The sequence below is a fragment of the Malus domestica genome, chromosome 11, assembly GCF_042453785.1.
Source record: "Malus domestica chromosome 11, GDT2T_hap1".
Classification (NCBI taxonomy): domain Eukaryota; kingdom Viridiplantae; phylum Streptophyta; class Magnoliopsida; order Rosales; family Rosaceae; genus Malus; species Malus domestica.
The window spans coordinates 15,675,165-15,697,040 of NC_091671.1; the positions used below are offsets into that span (position 1 = coordinate 15,675,165).

Here is a 21,876-nt window from a genome sequence, read left to right on the forward strand (position 1 = left end):
CATCAACTGGATTGAAGGAGAGTACATAATTTATGAATGCTAGCAACTTCGTCGTTTTGACCCTCTTGTATAACTTTCTCATTTCTCGCCCTCATCTTTCACATCACACAATGATCCAATTTTCTAAATCACCTTGTGGAACTTTTTCTTTTTCTTTTTTTTTTTTGGGACAACAAAATCACCTTGTGGAACTTAACTCGGCAAAAAACACTAAATCCGAAATCGTTGTCACCCAACAATTATCCAACAGATTTCAGTTAAACTGAAATTATGACAACCTTAAACAAAAAGCATATAATATTGGAAGTGAATAAGAAATTGCCAAAGAAGAGCATATAATATATAGAAGTGACATTAGAGGAGAGATTAATTAACCTACACAATTACCACTCAACACACAAAAACCGTACAATAAAAAGGACTAAATACACGTTAAACTTGAACAAAAATAATCCTTACTCGATATTCAAGCTTCACCACCGGCCAGCTTCAGTTCGTCTTTCCTTTCACTGCTAAAGTCGACTTTTAATAATAAGCCGACATCAACAAATCTTTGTAGGGAGATGGAAATTGCAGCATGTTTGAGACACAGTACAACCTCAAAGATACTACTCATAGAAGGGAAACTGGGCTCAAAACCTCAGATGCAGGTCGTTTTGCCTTACAGCATTCCATCTTGATTGTCCTAGCGCATTACTCAGCCACAACCATTTACAGAAGTTATCATCTCCACAGAAAGCCGGCAAATGAAGGCATCCTGCAAACAGTACCTAGGCAGGAGAAATATTTATACGGGAAGGAGATGGTGACCTCTCTTTTCTTTTACCTGTCACAAATGTGGTTTTATCACGGTGACTGGCAACAGGCTCCGATGTGCATGATCTTAGTAACTCATGGTGTTGGCAAATAACACCGTTCTGAGAAGATGCCAAATTCTGTGAGACTTCACCACAAGCTTTCGATACACTTGGCCGTGTAATACAGAGCCAGGTTCTTGCAGGCTCCTGACAGCTTTCATCTGCTATGGGCACATGCCATGATCCATTTTCGGATTCCTAAAACACATTTAAGGGGTCAGCTAATCACCAACACAGACTAAGAATTATGCACCAATCAGCCATGCTCTTTCTTCAAACATTTAAGGCAATCATCCACTCATGGAGATTATCATCATTTTATAGCGCAACTGAGATTTAATTTGAGACCATTTAAACCAAATGTTAAGCACTCAAAGTGGCCCAGAATAAAATGGCAAATCAAAACCGAGTTTACTGATTAAGGTGACAATTGAGGGGCAACTTATGGGTCGTAATCTATCTATAGCAAAGTTCAACAATGGTTTAAAAGGCGAAGACGAAGCCAAGGCATTTAATGGATAGCATTGCCTAGGCGATAGCCTCAAGGCGTATCGCCTCATGGTACCTAAAATTATTAGAATACTTAATATCTGTGTATATATATGTGCGCGCGCACGTGTGTGTAGTACAATACTTTGTAAAACAATTAAGCAAGCATGCCAAGCAATCAAATATTTAACAATAATTATTATTTCTCCAATTCACATAATACATTCATAATAACCTAATAGAATCTAAGTTAGAAACATAAAACTAGCATGATTTTTATAAAAACCCTGCCCAAAACAACGTCGTTTTGGGTTTGGGTTGTTTTTAAACAAAAAATTCGAACGCCCAGGTCGCCTAGGCGGCTGAGGCGATAGCCTAGGCGTTTAGGCTAGTCTATAGCTCACTACCACTTGGCAGAAGCGTTTTCTTCATAGCCCCACCCCAAAAACTGCCTAGGGGTTAGTCTTAAAGCTAGTTTTTTGAAACCCAACTTAATTCTGTTTAAACCAAGGTGCCAATTCATTAACATGCTGAAAGCTATATCCCTACTATCCAACTGCTGTTGAATAGATTACGACTAACTTTTACACACAAAAAAAAACTATTGCCCTCAAGCTTGAGCATAAGAGATGGTCATTGCATCAGCATGAGAGAGACTATAAACCTAGAAATGTGAAAATTAGAAGCCACATATTTAATGCAAGGTGAGCATCTTTATGTATGCAAGAAAAGCAGTAGCTGAAGGAATCACTCAAAATTGTACGGCATACTTTAGATTTTAGGTTTTGCCCGTACAAGTGTTTTTATCCTGATTGATTTATCTTAAATTTACAATCAATAAAATCTGGTGTATTTCATTACTCATTTATTTCCATAATCCTCAGTTTATTTTCCATTAATTTCCTATCTGAACAAGTATGGCAGTCCTATTTGGACCCCAAATTTCCAACAAAGCAATTTTCTGAAAGGGAAAATTTTAAAACGTCATATGAACTTATACGCCTTTTTTTAATTTGTCATATAAACTAAAATTTTAAGAGATTTGTCATATCAACTTTCCAAAATCATTAATTGGTCATCTCACCCTAACTCCATTAAGCTTTACATCCAAAAGAAGTTTTGTGCAAGACTTGGTTTCAAGGTTATTTCGAACTTTCTAACTCACCACAACCCTTCAAGATTATTTCGGACATTTCATCTCGCTTTTTTTAAGAACAGAATGGACAACGTTGAATTCTTAAAGCTTAGTTAAACTCCATGTTAGTGAGCCTAATGTACATTTTTAGGAGTTCACCATAAGTTTCTGAAACGAACATGACATTTTTTTTACTAGGCAAAATTTTTGGGTTCGTACCAAAGAAAAGTAGAGAACTTGTGAAATGAAGGTCAAATGATCGAAACCAATTTATTCCTTCACCTCCTAGTGTAAATATATCCTTGTATAAAATTTAAAAAAATAAAAAATAAATAAAAAAAAAACCTTATGAAAATGAGGTCAAAAGTTCAAAATAACCCTAAAGCAAGGCACGTGACTTATTTTGGATGGAAGACTTAACTTTGTTAGTGTGAGATGACAAATTGATTCTTTCGAACAATTTATATGACAAATCGCTTAAAATTATAGTTCATATGACAAAATGAAAAAGGTGCAAGTTCAAAAGAAATTTCAAAAAATAAAATTAAAAAAGTAAAAAAAAAAATCCCTTTTTAAAACTTTATAGTGCAATTTCCCCATCAAAACCTTTGAACAAAATTGAAATAAATAATAAGAGTAAACTACAGAATTGGTCCCTGAACTTTCATTAGAGTTTAGATTTTGTCCTTGATTAAAAATTCGTTAGTTTTCATCCTTGAATTAGAAGTCCGTTAATTTTCGTACTTGAATTTGACAAAATGTGGAGAATTGCTCCTTCCATCCTAGCTCTGTTAGATTTTCAGTTCTGGTACTTATGTGGCACCAAGACTTGAAATAAAAAATTAGTTTTATTAGAAAAATGGTATTAGAAAATTTTAAAAATATTTAAAAAGCTTCAAAATAAAATCATACACAGACCTCTATCTTAAACCACCCCCCCCCCAAAAAAAAAATTAAAAAAAAAAAAAAAAAAAAAAACCCTCTCTCCCCTTCCCTCCCACCAAATTCATGCGACCTCTCTCTGTCTCTCCCTAAAGGTATCTGGGGACCTGGGGTGGTTGTGGGTAAAACTTGGTTAATTTTCGTTTTCACTTTTCAGAATTTCTATAATAAAAAATATTATATTTTGACAGAAACTTTAACCAAAGGACCAATGCTCTACCTTAAACAAAATTAGGGACTAAAATAAACAGATTTTTAGTTCAGGGACCATAGTGAGATTTCAGGGACCAATTCTATAGTTTACTCACTGTTGCACAAGGACCAACATCACCACCTCTGGGTTTCTGCAACTTCTCTAGAAACCAGCAAAGGTGCCCTGCATCCTTTTTTTTTTTTTCTCAATTATTTGTGTTTGACAAAATATAAGATTTGGAACAAAATAAAACTAATGAAGGTTACCATTGTATTTTCAGTAACCAAAAGAACATTTTACAAATTAAGAGCTTCAAATAAAGCCATTCAATAAAAAATAGCCTATTAGCATAAACAATTAAGAAGTGTACTATACCAGATAAATCAGATAGACAAAGAAACCAAGATAGTCACAGTAAGGACAGCCTATCGGAAGTAACCAAAATGGGAAATTCAAAACGGTACCTGGATGACTGAAGAATATGGGGGCGGCATCTTAAGTTTCACATTGCCTTTGACAAAAGTGTATCGAACCTGAAACACAAGATGCAAGAGAACTTTTGGCATTAAAGATTCAATGAGTGAATAGATCAGTTTTACATTTTAAGCAAACCAAAAACCAATCAACTAGATTTGACAAACCATCTAACATAGCAAAAAACAAAGGGTAGTGGTATCCACACACCCATTTTTACTTCTCATACACCCAACTCAATTTTCGGCCGTCAGATCGAATGATTTGAAGAACAAGGGTGTGTGGGAGGTAAAAATGGGTATGTGAATATCAGTTTCCAAAACCAAATATGCAGAAACATCAGTTGGATTGATTACGTTTGACTTTATGCGCTTTTCTACATAAAGTTTAATACGCTTTTCTCTATGTTACATCAAGAAACAACAAATGCAATGTAATGACAGTGATTTTGCTTGTAAATCGTTAGAGGCTGATGGTAATGTAAAATTTGGGGAGCAGAAAACTCTTGACTTTGTGTTTGTCTTTGATTTATGCAAATCAAAGCGTGTGGCAGCTACACTGGCTAGAGAAGGAAACGGAAAGGAAGAAACATCTCAGCATACATGCAAGAATATAACTACTAATAACTGTAGCTCACCTATAAATTAGAAGAACCTGTCTCAAATGTGCTTGGAAAATATAGATATAAAAGCAGTGAGAAACAGATGATTGTGCACAGATAGGAATAGCAATCGAATCGTATCATTCTATGTTCCTATCGAGTATTAGTGATCCTGATCCCAATTATGACTCGTTCAATGAATCGTGTCAGATGACTTTGGCAGTACCTTTACACGGTATCGATAAGGCCAAAAACAACAGGCATTACAATACACATAGTTTGATATCATGCCAAACTATAAGGATTCTTCCATACCTGTTCTAAATAAGTAACTAAATAGAAAATATCTAATGATTTGTAGATGAGATTGTGCAAGAGAATGAGATAAAACATGAAAAGCCAATAAAGTTTGAGAGCATATGCAATAACATTTAGAAAGAAGTTGAGGTTGTCCTAGTACACGTACTTGGTGTCTCTCTTTCCACTTGAGAAAGAAGCTGCTTCCTAGGAGTTCAAAAATGTGATCTCGCATTTCATCGTTCGTAACAAGCAAGCATTTGAGTTTCACAGCAGCATAGAGCCAATACCTGATCCATAGCATAAAAGTCGTGATGTTTAAAATGATGAACACAACCACTATAGAAGAGAATGTGGCCACATAAATTTTTTTTTTTTTTTTTCTTTTTTTTTTTTGAGTGAGCACTGCAGAAGATTGCACTGTATGAGGAAACAATATATTTCTTCAACATAAATGCAGGAAACTGGTAATAACATTCAGTGAGTAGTGGATTGCAGGCTTATACCAATCATCATTGGAACCACTCGGTGTGGCATAAAGAATGCCTTTACCCATCCACTCCTCGACCAATTTTCTGTGGCAAGGATTTTCCACAAGTCCCCGGAAACGTCTATTATGCATGACAACAAGTGGCCATTTCCCTCCACTCCTATTGTACAATTCTTTTACAACAACGTCGAGCTGCTCTATTATAGAACATAAACATAGTGTCATGATTACATGTGCCTAAGGGGGCTACGAAACAACAGGAGACATAAGCAAAAGGAGAGAAACCATCATTTTGAGATGTACAACCTGAGTAAGACTGAATCCACCATCTGCGAAATTCTGCTGGTAAAGCCCAATATTAGCTCCATCCACTATAGCTTCATACTCAGCATGCTTGTCCAGCCAATCCTTCATTAAATTATTTGAGGGAATATGAATTAAATATGTTCACAAAGTAATTTTGCCCCGGAAAATTGAACACATAAAGTACATGGCTCAACAACTCTAATTCGACTCATAAATTTTTGGTTTCTGTCATTCCAAGACAAAACAGACATGGACAGATTAAACCAAGACAACCAAAAATGAAAGATCGCCACCCCAAAGATTATGCAGCAGCATATCCATGGAATCAGAGGTTTTGATTGTTCATTCCTTCTAATAGTTAGATATGCAATCAAAAGTTAAGCAAATGCATTTCAAAGCTCGTATTGTTATTCAAGCATCTTCATAATCCAGTAACGAAGTAAATGAACTCATGCTTTACACAACTTAACCCCAATATGACGGGAATATATGAAAAGATAAAGCTCTTTAATTTATGATTGTACTCATCAAAAAGACATAAATGCCTTGCATGATCATTGTATATATTTACAGGTGTATTAAATCTATGACTCTACCTCTAATAAGGAGTCAACCTAACAGACTCAAACTGTAAAGCATCTCAGTTCCTGCAAGTTCTATCATTAAAATCTCAACCCACAAAAGCCGAATCAAGAAAGCCCTTATACAAATAATGTGGGAAACCGGCATCAAACAATAACATTTTCATCAATGTCTAATGAATTTTAAACTCTGCTCTCAATTCCTCAAATTTGAATCCATGGAATCTATGACCTCATTACAAACAGCACCACCAACAATTAAACATCTGCATACACAATTATTAAAGTTCTAAATGAGACATTGAAAATTAAACAAATAGAAAGATTTTGGCTCACCTGGAACTCACTGAAATTCAACTTAACCTCCCTTTCCATTGCCAAAGCAGCAACCGACTGCGCAAACCTCTCGGTCGCCCCGCAATCAATGTCAACACAAACCAAACGCTCACCACAAGAGCTACATTGACTGCTGCTCAAATCCACAGTGGTTCTCCTAACATCCCAACCGCCCTTCCCAATCCACCCCTGCCCGTGCCACCCTCCTCCATTCCCCAAAACCAACTCTTTAACCCGACTCGAATCCCAATTCGCCTCACCCACCTCACAAGCCGCGCCGCCACAAAACCAATCCTCAATGTTCTTCACCGTTGATTCATTAACACACCTCCCGACATTCCTCAGCTTATGCAAGTACCCATAAACCCTCTCCCCATTTCCTGTCTCCGCGCTCACCTTCAATAACGCCGCAATCTCCGGCTCCTCCAGGCTCACCCCCACCATACCCATATGCTCCTCCACCTCATACGCCTTCTCCGCCTCCGATTTCTCGCAAAAGCAAAACAATGCTGGGTCATAACTCCGCAACTTCGGAAATATGTTATACTTCTCCATACCCTTCACCAGCCCAAACGCGTAATCCCCGTCGCCCTTGGCCGCAGCGAGCCTGGCCACGGCGGTGATGGTGGCCTCATTCGGAAGTATCCCGATGGACAACATGTGATCGAACATGCGGAAGCCATTTTCGGAAGCCAACTGCTTGAGAGAGGAGTCGGAGACGGAGTTTGAGCAGAGGTAGAGGAGGGTGTTGAAGTGGTGGTGGTTGAAGCGAGTGTTCTGAGAAAGGGCGGATTCGTAGAGGGAGATAGCGGCGGGGAGGTCTTTGTGCTTGGAGCAGAGAGTGAGGGAGGAGTGGAATTGGGTTTCTGGAGTTTGCTTCTTCCTGATCTTCTTCGGGGTCCCCATGGGCATGGGCATGGAGGAGTAGGGTTTTGGGGAAGACAAAAACCGGCGGTTTATGGTTCGGAATGTTATTTAAGTATGGGCTGGGCATAGAAAGAGCAAATAAGAACGTTGGACTTATGTGAAGAAGCTTGCTTTTTTTTTTTTTTTTTTTTTAACAAATGATATTATCTACCATAACCGATAGGCGGTGGCCTTAACCTCATAATTTCCTAATAATAATGTAGTCCAAATTTTCTTTTGACGAAAATCCAACCTAAAACCTCTCACTTACAAGTGAAAAAGAATATCCTATAATATAGTACTAAATGGTAAGAGCTTGCTTTTAAATGCTCAATTATAACTTGCTTTTTTGTATTTTTCTTTATTTGAAATATAAATTGATTTAAAATTGTGTTTAATTAAAATAATTTGAAAAAAAATCAAACTAAGTTTGTAGCAACTGCTTCTACGTGGGTTTGTTCTACTACTAGTTTGAATTTTAATTCAAACATACTATTTTACCATTTTGCATCTTTTAATTAAATTGTTTTCTTCAAGGATGAAATGTAAAGAGGGGCATTTTAGAGGTAATCACCAAATTAGGGTGTCAGCTTTATATATAGGGATTATGCGCGATAATTCTACAATAATTGAGTTTTTTAAGGGGGGTTATGTGAGAACTTTTAACACAGGTCGTCTAATTCGAGAGAGAGAGAGACAGACAGACAGACAAAGTATGAGACAGGAGCGGAGATGGCTAGTGATGGCGGTGGACATCGCTAGATAATGTAGTCCGCATTGTCTTCCGCCATCTTCTCCTTAATCACAAACCCACAAAATTACACTAACTCACTACTCCAAAGCCCAAAAGTTCAGTGATCTAGAATTTTTGTATCCAAATTCCACTGGAAATTGGTGCATTTTTCTTGTTGAAAAATAGAACGAAATGGAAAGAAAAAAAAAAGGTAGAGCCGTTCATATTTATGTTTTTTTTTTTTTTAGTGCATCAATATTTTTACACTAAGGAGAAGGAGGATTCGGTTAAGCCACACAATGGGCAGCTTAATTTGGTATCGAATTCGTCATCCACGAGATTCGAACTTAAGACCTCTCACTTCCAAGCAATTTGAATGCCATATTAACAATATCTAAACAAATATTAATGATAGGGAAATTTTATTTGAACCCATGTAACCTCTTTCTACACCCAACTTACTCTCTAAACTCATATTACTTTTAATCAAACTATTAATATCACTTTAAACCCAAATTTACTTCCTAAATTACTCTCATAAACCCACTTTAATATCTAAATTTATCTTTACACCCATTTAGAAAATAAAAACCTGAAATCAATATTCTAGAACTCGTTCAAGGTGTAAAGAGAGTAATATCTCTTACCTATTTGTCTCATACGTAATCTTTGCTGCATATTTGCCACTCTAATATACAAAGGCAAGGACCAAGTGGGTACTGGAAATGGTGCAGTACTCGTCACTCTGATATAAAATTAAGTTGAGTTTAAATAATTGTGTCATCTCGGTGCTAATGTTTGATCCTTGCTCCTACATTTGTCAAGTTCAAGCTTAATTAATTAGAGTTAGGTATAAATTATATTCAATGGTTAAGTTATATAAAATAGACAACATGCAGTTTAGAAATCATAAAAATAGCTTGTTGTGTGTCAATGTTTTAGTCAATTTTCTCATCTTACTTGCCCAGAAGATTAACTGCTTTCACAGAAACAAGTAGAAGGCTTTGGATAATATAAGCCAAGAAAATTACGTCTCTAGTGTAGGCTATAAATTGAACATTTATTGTTACGGACTTAAACTTAGATTTAGTTTTTGGGCAAGTGTAATAGAAAATGTGTTAATTTTGTTTCTAAATCCTAAAAAATTTGAAATCAAATGAAAAGAAACTTGCATAAATCAATTCATACTTTAGTTGGAGGATTCAAAACTTAGATTTAGTTTTTGGGCATAAATCAATTCATACTTTAGTTGGAGGATTCAAAACTTCAAAATCATCATCCATTGGTCAAGAAGAGCATATTTTTCTCTATGAGAGCGTTTTAAGGGTTTAGCTAGAATGAATGTATGATAAATATAGCGTGATAGTAAGTTTTGATGTGATTGTAGAGTTTGATTATTGAGTGGGTTTATTAATAAAATTTAATTTTATTGTTAATTTCATCTTGTATTTGATGGTAATTATGCAATAGGGTAGATGACACACCCTAACCCGAAGACTAGGACGTGCTGGCCGTCACGTGAGTGTGACGTAACCATAACGCAAGCGGAAACGATTTAATAATAAAATACGAGTCAACGAAAACCACTAATTGCAGTTATTTACAACCGAGCATTCTATGTGCATAAGAGTGTACTAAACACACATAAACAGAGCATAAGCATCTAGGTGCAGTCAAGTAGGAACATAACTAATTTACAACACCCTCGGGTGAATCCTACATTTATTTAGTCTGTCAGAACGCCGAAGCAGTCTCGTAGGCCACCAACGCCTCAACTATCAACTAGAACCTGGAGGGGCGAAAAACAGAAAACGTGAGTGGGCGAAAATAAAGCTTTTCCAAAACATTTCATAAATCCACATTTATAACCCCTTTTTGGAAAACCTGTATACTTTCCCAGAAAAATAGTATATAGCATATATATCTCAACTGTCTCAATCATCAAACTTATAACAGATTCAATAAAGAATGTACCATGCCAATTTCAACAGTGTAGTATGAATGCATTAACATAATATAATCAGGTAAAAGAAATAATCAATCGGAGGCCCTCTAATAGCCCTGAACGATTGAACCTAGAGCTCAACATCTATCAATCTCACTCTCTGCCGGAGTCACTCCGCGTGACCTGTCCGGCCTTCTGCACATAAGTCGGAACCACCTAATGTAGTCTGAACGACTCATGGTAATATTCGCTCTAGTGCTTCTCTCATCAATCATCTGTATACAATAACCTAAGGTCACCCACCAGTCATAATCTCACTAACACTCTACGACTGGCCCGTCGTACCCACTCCGCGTGGACTGTACGACCAGCATCTACTTGGATCCAAGGCGAGCGTGCGATGCGGTGAATACTATAAGCACTAAACCATGGTGCAGGATATGAGCTCAATATATCATCATCCTCAACATAACAGTAATTAAATACTTACCTGTGCGTCCACAGCACCATCATACATATATGCATCATACGACAGTTCATAATATCCATAACATTCTATGCATGGCAATCACATCATATTTCATTTCATTTCAATATATTTTTCATTTAAATTTGATTTCTGGGGAAATCGAGTATATAGGTATATATATATAGAAAGCAATGCCCACTCACTGGTATGTCGCCGGGTCGTAACCCCCTTGACGCCCCTGGATGTGCTCGTCCTCGTTATAAGTTCCACCTAGAAGTGAAATAACTTAAAACAATCATTTAACGCACAATTAACGCACCTAAACCAAACTAGGTAATAAATTCTTCATACGATGCTCAAATTGGGTATATGAATATACCACAGTGACCTACACAACCTCAGGATCATCCCCATATTTTTAAAATAATTTTTGGAGTCCTCACGCGCCCCCACGCGCCTGACGTGGCACGGACCTACGCGCGGCCCACGCGCAGCCACGTGCCAGGCACACTGACGGCACAGTGAACGGCGTTAGGGAATATTCCGTTAAATCCTAGCATTTTCCGTTAAATATCCAACGGTAACGGTAACGGCGTTGGCATATTCCGTCAGTTTTGACGGAATATTCCCTGTCTTCTCCGGCGAGTCGCCGGTCGCCGGCGACTGTTCGCCGGTTTCTGGAAAATTTTCAAATCCACTATTCTCCTTCGTTTTTCAACCAATTTCTTCGCATTTTATACCAAAATGAAGCATTTAACATGTACTAACACGTTGGAAGGGTTTTAAGGCCTAAAAACAACAAGATCAAACCTTTCAAAATTCTTCAATTTCGGCCAAACTCGAACCCGACGATCCCGACGTCCATTTTGTTCAAACGAGGCACTCCGAGCCTCCTTGGAACTTCCTAAGACTCGTGGTGATCTTTGTTTAACCTAAAACACAACCAAAATTAAGTTCGTGAACAGTGCCATTACACGGGGTGTTTTAAAACTAGGGTTCTCGAAATAGAACTTACCTAAAACTGGTATTCCCGTGCTCGTGAGGTCCTAAGGAGTGTCGTGGTGATCTTAGATCGGACGTTGGTGTAGGATTGTGATTGTTCTTGGTGTTTGTCCGAGAGCTTGAGAGAGTTCGAGAGTAAGAGAGAGAGAGTGATACTGAAATGAAGAAAGAGAGAGAGAGTGAAGGGAGATGAGAGAGAGACATCCCACGGGTTTTGGGGAGGGATTTAGGGGGTAGGACCCCACCCTAAGTCCAAACACAAATTAAATTAACACATACTAATATAATTCTAACCCTAGTTTAGGATCTTAGTGTAAAACAAATACCAAATTTACGCACCTTAATCCCGTTTAAGGGCGTTTTAGTAATTTCACGTCCTCGGTATTTAGTAACTCTGGGACGGGCTGTGACAATCTCCCCTCCTTATAGAATTTCGTCCCCGAAATTCCAATCACTAACCAGAACATCAAAAGTCATAGAATAACCTCGGATACATATCTCTCATCCGATCTTCTGTCTCCCAAGTAGCTTCTTCAGCTGAATGGTTTCTCCACAATACTTTCACCAAGCTCACGGTCTTATTCCTCAAGGTCTTATCTTTCCAATCCAGTATAGTCACTGGTTCCTCATCGTACGTCAAGTCCGGATTAATTTCCAATGGTTGAGGAGGAATCACATGTGAAGGATCTGACACATAATGCCGAAGCATCGAGACATGGAACACATTATGTACCTTAGACAACTCTGGAGGTAGCTCCAACCTGTAAGCAACTTCACCAATCCTCTCAGTGATCTCATAAGGTCCAATGTACCTGGGACTTAGCTTTCCTTTCTTTCCAAAGCGAACTACACCTCTCCAAGGCGATAATTTCAGAAAAACATAGTCGCCCACATTATACATTCTGTCCGTGGTATGTCGATCCGCTAGGCTCTTTTGTCTATCCTGGGCCACTTTCAGGTTAGATTTAATTACCTGAATATTCTGAGTAGTCTCATCCACAATCTCTGGCCCTTCAAGTATTCTTTCACCAACCTCTGACCAACATAATGGCGTACGGCAAGCTTTACCATAAAGTGCTTCAAATGGAGACATTCCAATACTCGAATGAAAACTATTATTATAGGCAAACTCCATCAAATCCAAACGATCATGCCAAGAATCACCAAATTGCATCACAGAGGATCTCAACATATCCTCGAGTGTCTGAATAGTTCTCTCTGACTGACCATCTGTCTGTGGATGATAAGCTGTACTGTAAAGCAATCTAGTACCCAAAGCTTCTTGAAAAGCTATCCAAAACTTAGAAGTAAATCTTGGATCTCGATCAGAAATAATATTCACTGGGACACCATGATACTTTACAACCTTCGATATGAATAACTGAGCCAACTTATTTAAAGAGTACTTCTCCCTTACTGGAATAAAATGTGCTGATTTGGTAAGTCGATCTACAACCACCCAAATGCCATCAAAACCATTTTGTGTACGTGGCAACTTATACACAAAATCCATCGTTATATTCTCCCATTTCCACTGGGGAACGGGAAGTGGTTGCAATCTCCCAAACGGCTTCTTTCTTTCAGCCTTAACCTGCTGGCAGACAATACACCTACTCACATACTCCGCAATCTCTCTCTTCATACCCGGCCAATAGTAGAATGGTCGAATGGTATGATACATTTTAGTTCCTCCTGGGTGCATAGCATAAGCCGAACAATGTGCTTCATCCAAGATTTCTTTCTTCAGTTCCTCATTATTAGGCACATACATCCTGTTCTCTTGCATAAGCATACCATCTGATCCTCGGATCTTGAGATCTTTCTTCTTCCCTTCATTTCTTAAATTGATCAATTCTTGAATTTCTTCATCCAACGATTGAGCTGCAAGCACCCGATCAATTAAAATTGGCTTGACTTGAAAATTGGCAAGAAAAGCTTCACTTTGCTCTTCCCATTCTAATTCTACTCCAGTAGATCTCAACTCTGCCAGAAGAGGAACACGACTGGTATACAAAGCATTAAGTCGCCCTTGAGGCTTCCTACTCAGAGCATCAGCTACCACATTTGCACGACCCGGATGGTACTCAATCGTGCAATCATAATCACTTAACAATTCCAACCATCTTCTCTGACGAAGATTAAGATCATGCTGAGTGAAAAGGTACTGAAGGCTTTTATGATCGGTAAAGATCTTACATTTCTCGCCATAGAGATAGTGTCTCCAAATCTTCAAAGCAAACACAATAGCTGCCAACTCAAGATCGTGAGTCGGATAGTTTCTTTCATGAGTCTTCAACTGCCTAGAAGCATAGGCAATCACTCTACTATGCTGCATCAAAACACAACCCAAACCATTCAAAGAAGCATCACTATAGATCTCGAAGTTACCATTATCATCAGGAAGTACTAACACAGGTGCATGAGTAAGGCAATACTTCAACTGCTGGAAACTTTGCTCACAACTTTCATCCCACTCAAACTTAACATCCTTCCTGGTTAACTTCGTTAATGGCAAAGCAATCATAGAAAAGTCTTGAACAAACCGTCTATAATAACCTGCCAAACCAAGAAAACTCCGCACCTCAGTGACCGTTCGAGGTTGTTCCCAATTTTCCACTGCTGCTATCTTTTGAGGATCCACTTGAATTCCCTGAGCTGATACCACATGTCCCAAAAATGCCACTTGATCCAGCCAAAATTCACATTTACTAAATTTGGCATATAATCGGTGTTCCCTCAATTTCCTTAACACCAAGTTAAGATGTCGAATATGGTCTGATTTCGACTTAGAATATACCAGGATGTCATCAATAAAAACAATAACAAACTTGTCAAGATATTCCTGGAATACTTCATTCATCAATCTCATGAAAGCTGCAGGAGCGTTCGTTAATCCAAATGGCATCACCAAAAACTCATAATGCCCATAACGAGTCCTGAAAGCTGTTTTATGAACATCCTCATCTTTAATCTTTAATTGATAATACCCAGACCTCAAATCGATCTTAGAAAACACACAGGCACCTTTGAGCTGATCAAACAAATCATCTATACGAGGCAAGGGATAACGGTTTTTAATCGTCACCCGATTCAATTGCCTGTAATCAATGCACAATCTCAAAGTTCCATCTTTCTTTCTTACAAACAACACTGGAGCTCCCCAAGGTGAAGAACTAGGCTGAATGAAACCTTTATCAATTAACTCTTGCAATTGAATTTTCAACTCTCTTAATTCCGCTGGTGCCATTCTATAAGGAGCCAAAGAGATAGGGTTCGTACCTGGAAGCAAATCAATCGAAAATTCCACATCTCTATCTGGAGGCAACCCAGGTAAATCATCTGGAAATACATCAGGATAGTGTCTGACTACTCCGACTTCCTCCACACTACCGGAATCAACATCATTCAAAACCACATGTGCCAAGTATCCCTGACAACCCTTGGATAACAATTTCTTCGCCCTTATGGCGGAAATAACACCATGCCTCACCCCACTTCTTTCACCCACAAAAGTAACCTCAGGTAGTCCAGGACGAAGAAAAGTAACTGATTTCCCGTAACAATCTATATGGGCGCGATTATAATGCAACCAATCCGCCCCTAAAATCACATCAAAATCCACGATGTCTAATGGGATAAGATTAGCAGGCATAATGACATTATCTACCATCACTGGACACCCAGAGTAAAAACTATCAACATAACATTTATCCCCTCTAGGCATAGCAAACTCTAAATCAAACCCTAGAGGTGAAGGATGAGGTTGCGTTATTTGAGCAAATGTATGAGAAATCACAGAGTGTGTAGCACCACAATCAATCAAGACTTTAGCAAAATGACCAAGAACATTCAACGTACCCATAATCAAGTCTGGATGGTTCTGAGCATCTTGTAGCGATATGTGGTTAACACGTCCCTGAGCTGGCTGTCGTCCTCCACGACCTCTGCCACTCTGGTTACCTCGTCCCTGATGAGTACGTCCTTGACCTGTCTGGGCAGGCGGCCTAAACGACCCTGTACTACTAGCAGCAACTCCGCTCTGTTGGGGCTGGCCCCCCTGATACCACTGAGATCCGCTAGCTGGCATAGACGGATATGAAGTATAACCTCCCTGATCCTGAGAATATCCACTCTGAAAATAAGGATCCTGGGAATAGTGATACTGTCCCGGAGCATAAGGAGCAGCATCACCCTGATAGTGATAAGCACCACCACGACCACCCTGGCCATAACTGCCTGAATTAAAGTTCTGTTGAGTCGGTGCTGATGTTGGCATAACAGGCTGCTGGGGCCTCTGCTGATTCTGGGGACAATACATAGCTCTATGTCCTGTCTGACCACATGTAAAGCATGCACCACTGCTTCTCCTACATTCCCCATGATGTCGGAAATTACAACGGCGACATAACGGAGGACCCGAACTACCAGTACCACCAAAGCCTCTCTGACCAGAAAATCTAGGTCCATTACCAAACCTACCACCTCCTCTCCTCGGACCTGTGGCACTAAATCCACCACTGGAAGAACTCGAACTCATTCCACTTTTCTTGAAATTCTGCGTCTGACGAGGTCCTGGAATGGAAACACCTTTACCTTTCTCATTTTTCTTCTGACCATTACCCTTATCCTCTTCATCCTCACTGTCCGGAAGATTATCAGAGTCTTCCATCCTGACCAGAATCTCAAAATACTCATGATAATCGGCACAGGGAAGTGCATTGGCAAACGTTCTGTACTTCTTCTTAGATCCTAGCTTGAAACGACGAAGCATTTCTGCTTGATTACCCGCTAAATCAGAATCATAACGGGATAAATCAGTAAACTTTCTGTAGTACTCATGTGCAGACATATTCCTCTGCTTCAGACTGGTGAATTCCTGTTTCTTGCGATCTATATATTCCGGAGGAACAAATCTCTTCATAAAATTTTCCTTAAATACCTCCCATTCGGCTGCCCTTTCAGGTGCCATGTGCCTCGACTGATTTATCCACCACGCAGCTGGCTCACGGCCCAAAAACCAGGTGGTGGTCTCCACCCATCTATTAGCTGGCAGGTTTCCCTGACTTTGCATCACTTGAAAGGTCTGCTCAATTCGATCCAACCACTTTTCTGCCCCTTCATAACCTTCATTTCCCTCAAAAGTTTCCAGTTTCAGATTATACATCGTCTCTACGGGCGTTCTCTGAGGAGGACGGATATTAGCCTGAAAAGCTTGAGCCATTGCTGCCCCTAACTGAGTTATATCGGGGAAATTAGGCTCAGCAGCACGGCGAGGATCTCTACGAGGCGGCATAATTCTGACAGAAAACATAACAAAATCAATAGAAGAACTCATTAGTTATACAGGACTGCAACCTATGCTCTGATACCAAACTGACACACCCTAACCCGAAGACTAGGACGTGCTGGCCGTCACGTGAGTGTGACGTAACCATAACGCAAGCGGAAACGATTTAATAATAAAATACGAGTCAACGAAAACCACTAATTGCAGTTATTTACAACCGAGCATTCTATGTGCATAAGAGTGTACTAAACACACATAAACAGAGCATAAGCATCTAGGTGCAGTCAAGTAGGAACATAACTAATTTACAACACCCTCGGGTGAATCCTACATTTATTTAGTCTGTCAGAACGCCGAAGCAGTCTCGTAGGCCACCAACGCCTCAACTATCAACTAGAACCTGGAGGGGCGAAAAACAGAAAACGTGAGTGGGCGAAAATAAAGCTTTTCCAAAACATTTCATAAATCCACATTTATAACCCCTTTTTGGAAAACCTGTATACTTTCCCAGAAAAATAGTATATAGCATATATATCTCAACTGTCTCAATCATCAAACTTATAACAGATTCAATAAAGAATGTACCATGCCAATTTCAACAGTGTAGTATGAATGCATTAACATAATATAATCAGGTAAAAGAAATAATCAATCGGAGGCCCTCTAATAGCCCTGAACGATTGAACCTAGAGCTCAACATCTATCAATCTCACTCTCTGCCGGAGTCACTCCGCGTGACCTGTCCGGCCTTCTGCACATAAGTCGGAACCACCTAATGTAGTCTGAACGACTCATGGTAATATTCGCTCTAGTGCTTCTCTCATCAATCATCTGTATACAATAACCTAAGGTCACCCACCAGTCATAATCTCACTAACACTCTACGACTGGCCCGTCGTACCCACTCCGCGTGGACTGTACGACCAGCATCTACTTGGATCCAAGGCGAGCGTGCGATGCGGTGAATACTATAAGCACTAAACCATGGTGCAGGATATGAGCTCAATATATCATCATCCTCAACATAACAGTAATTAAATACTTACCTGTGCGTCCACAGCACCATCATACATATATGCATCATACGACAGTTCATAATATCCATAACATTCTATGCATGGCAATCACATCATATTTCATTTCATTTCAATATATTTTTCATTTAAATTTGATTTCTGGGGAAATCGAGTATATAGGTATATATATATAGAAAGCAATGCCCACTCACTGGTATGTCGCCGGGTCGTAACCCCCTTGACGCCCCTGGATGTGCTCGTCCTCGTTATAAGTTCCACCTAGAAGTGAAATAACTTAAAACAATCATTTAACGCACAATTAACGCACCTAAACCAAACTAGGTAATAAATTCTTCATACGATGCTCAAATTGGGTATATGAATATACCACAGTGACCTACACAACCTCAGGATCATCCCCATATTTTTAAAATAATTTTTGGAGTCCTCACGCGCCCCCACGCGCCTGACGTGGCACGGACCTACGCGCGGCCCACGCGCAGCCACGTGCCAGGCACACTGACGGCACAGTGAACGGCGTTAGGGAATATTCCGTTAAATCCTAGCATTTTCCGTTAAATATCCAACGGTAACGGTAACGGCGTTGGCATATTCCGTCAGTTTTGACGGAATATTCCCTGTCTTCTCCGGCGAGTCGCCGGTCGCCGGCGACTGTTCGCCGGTTTCTGGAAAATTTTCAAATCCACTATTCTCCTTCGTTTTTCAACCAATTTCTTCGCATTTTATACCAAAATGAAGCATTTAACATGTACTAACACGTTGGAAGGGTTTTAAGGCCTAAAAACAACAAGATCAAACCTTTCAAAATTCTTCAATTTCGGCCAAACTCGAACCCGACGATCCCGACGTCCATTTTGTTCAAACGAGGCACTCCGAGCCTCCTTGGAACTTCCTAAGACTCGTGGTGATCTTTGTTTAACCTAAAACACAACCAAAATTAAGTTCGTGAACAGTGCCATTACACGGGGTGTTTTAAAACTAGGGTTCTCGAAATAGAACTTACCTAAAACTGGTATTCCCGTGCTCGTGAGGTCCTAAGGAGTGTCGTGGTGATCTTAGATCGGACGTTGGTGTAGGATTGTGATTGTTCTTGGTGTTTGTCCGAGAGCTTGAGAGAGTTCGAGAGTAAGAGAGAGAGAGTGATACTGAAATGAAGAAAGAGAGAGAGAGTGAAGGGAGATGAGAGAGAGACATCCCACGGGTTTTGGGGAGGGATTTAGGGGGTAGGACCCCACCCTAAGTCCAAACACAAATTAAATTAACACATACTAATATAATTCTAACCCTAGTTTAGGATCTTAGTGTAAAACAAATACCAAATTTACGCACCTTAATCCCGTTTAAGGGCGTTTTAGTAATTTCACGTCCTCGGTATTTAGTAACTCTGGGACGGGCTGTGACAATCTCCCCTCCTTATAGAATTTCGTCCCCGAAATTCCAATCACTAACCAGAACATCAAAAGTCATAGAATAACCTCGGATACATATCTCTCATCCGATCTTCTGTCTCCCAAGTAGCTTCTTCAGCTGAATGGTTTCTCCACAATACTTTCACCAAGCTCACGGTCTTATTCCTCAAGGTCTTATCTTTCCAATCCAGTATAGTCACTGGTTCCTCATCGTACGTCAAGTCCGGATTAATTTCCAATGGTTGAGGAGGAATCACATGTGAAGGATCTGACACATAATGCCGAAGCATCGAGACATGGAACACATTATGTACCTTAGACAACTCTGGAGGTAGCTCCAACCTGTAAGCAACTTCACCAATCCTCTCAGTGATCTCATAAGGTCCAATGTACCTGGGACTTAGCTTTCCTTTCTTTCCAAAGCGAACTACACCTCTCCAAGGCGATAATTTCAGAAAAACATAGTCGCCCACATTATACATTCTGTCCGTGGTATGTCGATCCGCTAGGCTCTTTTGTCTATCCTGGGCCACTTTCAGGTTAGATTTAATTACCTGAATATTCTGAGTAGTCTCATCCACAATCTCTGGCCCTTCAAGTATTCTTTCACCAACCTCTGACCAACATAATGGCGTACGGCAAGCTTTACCATAAAGTGCTTCAAATGGAGACATTCCAATACTCGAATGAAAACTATTATTATAGGCAAACTCCATCAAATCCAAACGATCATGCCAAGAATCACCAAATTGCATCACAGAGGATCTCAACATATCCTCGAGTGTCTGAATAGTTCTCTCTGACTGACCATCTGTCTGTGGATGATAAGCTGTACTGTAAAGCAATCTAGTACCCAAAGCTTCTTGAAAAGCTATCCAAAACTTAGAAGTAAATCTTGGATCTCGATCAGAAATAATATTCACTGGGACACCATGATACTTTACAACCTTCGATATGAATAACTGAGCCAACTTATTTAAAGAGTACTTCTCCCTTACTGGAATAAAATGTGCTGATTTGGTAAGTCGATCTACAACCACCCAAATGCCATCAAAACCATTTTGTGTACGTGGCAACTTATACACAAAATCCATCGTTATATTCTCCCATTTCCACTGGGGAACGGGAAGTGGTTGCAATCTCCCAAACGGCTTCTTTCTTTCAGCCTTAACCTGCTGGCAGACAATACACCTACTCACATACTCCGCAATCTCTCTCTTCATACCCGGCCAATAGTAGAATGGTCGAATGGTATGATACATTTTAGTTCCTCCTGGGTGCATAGCATAAGCCGAACAATGTGCTTCATCCAAGATTTCTTTCTTCAGTTCCTCATTATTAGGCACATACATCCTGTTCTCTTGCATAAGCATACCATCTGATCCTCGGATCTTGAGATCTTTCTTCTTCCCTTCATTTCTTAAATTGATCAATTCTTGAATTTCTTCATCCAACGATTGAGCTGCAAGCACCCGATCAATTAAAATTGGCTTGACTTGAAAATTGGCAAGAAAAGCTTCACTTTGCTCTTCCCATTCTAATTCTACTCCAGTAGATCTCAACTCTGCCAGAAGAGGAACACGACTGGTATACAAAGCATTAAGTCGCCCTTGAGGCTTCCTACTCAGAGCATCAGCTACCACATTTGCACGACCCGGATGGTACTCAATCGTGCAATCATAATCACTTAACAATTCCAACCATCTTCTCTGACGAAGATTAAGATCATGCTGAGTGAAAAGGTACTGAAGGCTTTTATGATCGGTAAAGATCTTACATTTCTCGCCATAGAGATAGTGTCTCCAAATCTTCAAAGCAAACACAATAGCTGCCAACTCAAGATCGTGAGTCGGATAGTTTCTTTCATGAGTCTTCAACTGCCTAGAAGCATAGGCAATCACTCTACTATGCTGCATCAAAACACAACCCAAACCATTCAAAGAAGCATCACTATAGATCTCGAAGTTACCATTATCATCAGGAAGTACTAACACAGGTGCATGAGTAAGGCAATACTTCAACTGCTGGAAACTTTGCTCACAACTTTCATCCCACTCAAACTTAACATCCTTCCTGGTTAACTTCGTTAATGGCAAAGCAATCATAGAAAAGTCTTGAACAAACCGTCTATAATAACCTGCCAAACCAAGAAAACTCCGCACCTCAGTGACCGTTCGAGGTTGTTCCCAATTTTCCACTGCTGCTATCTTTTGAGGATCCACTTGAATTCCCTGAGCTGATACCACATGTCCCAAAAATGCCACTTGATCCAGCCAAAATTCACATTTACTAAATTTGGCATATAATCGGTGTTCCCTCAATTTCCTTAACACCAAGTTAAGATGTCGAATATGGTCTGATTTCGACTTAGAATATACCAGGATGTC

At 39.6% G+C, this 21,876-nt stretch overlaps 3 protein-coding genes across 4 annotated transcripts in view; all 3 read right to left on the bottom strand.

The window, feature by feature from the left end:
* Positions 1–318: 318 nt before the first annotated feature.
* LOC114819561 (proteinaceous RNase P 2-like) lies at positions 319–7,689 on the bottom strand. Its single transcript, XM_029088678.2, has 6 exons — positions 6,702–7,689; positions 5,785–5,886; positions 5,495–5,670; positions 5,158–5,278; positions 4,081–4,149; positions 319–1,055 (listed from the first exon to the last, which is right to left on the bottom strand). The coding sequence occupies exons 1-6, from the start codon at positions 7,617–7,619 to the stop codon at positions 771–773; spliced, it is 1,671 nt and encodes a 556-aa protein (XP_028944511.1). The 5' UTR covers positions 7,620–7,689; the 3' UTR covers positions 319–770.
* Positions 7,690–9,894: 2,205 nt separating this feature from the next.
* Positions 9,895–17,490, bottom strand: LOC139189292 (uncharacterized). Its single transcript, XM_070807949.1, has 4 exons — positions 17,375–17,490; positions 15,615–17,053; positions 10,958–11,024; positions 9,895–10,129 (listed from the first exon to the last, which is right to left on the bottom strand). Exons 2-4 carry the CDS (start codon positions 17,047–17,049, stop codon positions 10,123–10,125), a joined length of 1,509 nt encoding a protein of 502 aa, XP_070664050.1. The 5' UTR covers positions 17,050–17,053; positions 17,375–17,490; the 3' UTR covers positions 9,895–10,122.
* Positions 17,209–21,876, bottom strand: part of LOC139189291 (uncharacterized) — a 60,945-nt gene continuing 56,277 nt past the window's right edge. For both annotated transcript variants that reach the window (XM_070807947.1, XM_070807948.1), the window contains 2 exons: positions 18,272–18,338; positions 17,209–17,443 (listed from right to left, as the gene is read on the bottom strand). In XM_070807947.1, coding sequence (XP_070664048.1) covers positions 17,437–17,443; positions 18,272–18,338 — 74 coding nt within the window. In that variant the 3' untranslated portion in view covers positions 17,209–17,436. The remainder of the gene's footprint in view (positions 17,444–18,271; positions 18,339–21,876) is intronic.

Bases quoted from the DNA above. Each gene is read 5' to 3' on its own strand.
- LOC114819561 (XM_029088678.2), bottom strand. From the start codon at position 7,619: ATGCCCATGCCCATGGGGACCCCGAAGAAGATCAGGAAGAAGCAAACT. The intron at 5,279-5,494 runs GTATAAGCCTGC...GCTATGGATCAG, and splicing joins AGTGGTTCCAATGATGATTG to GTATTGGCTCTATGCTGCTG. The intron at 4,150-5,157 runs GTACGTGTACTA...CTTGTGTTTCAG, and splicing joins AGTGGAAAGAGAGACACCAA to GTTCGATACACTTTTGTCAA.
- LOC139189292 (XM_070807949.1), bottom strand. From the start codon at position 17,049: ATGCCGCCTCGTAGAGATCCTCGCCGTGCTGCTGAGCCTAATTTCCCC. The intron at 11,025-15,614 runs GTACGTTGAATG...TTTCACTTCTAG, and splicing joins CCATCCAGACTTGATTATGG to GTGGAACTTATAACGAGGAC.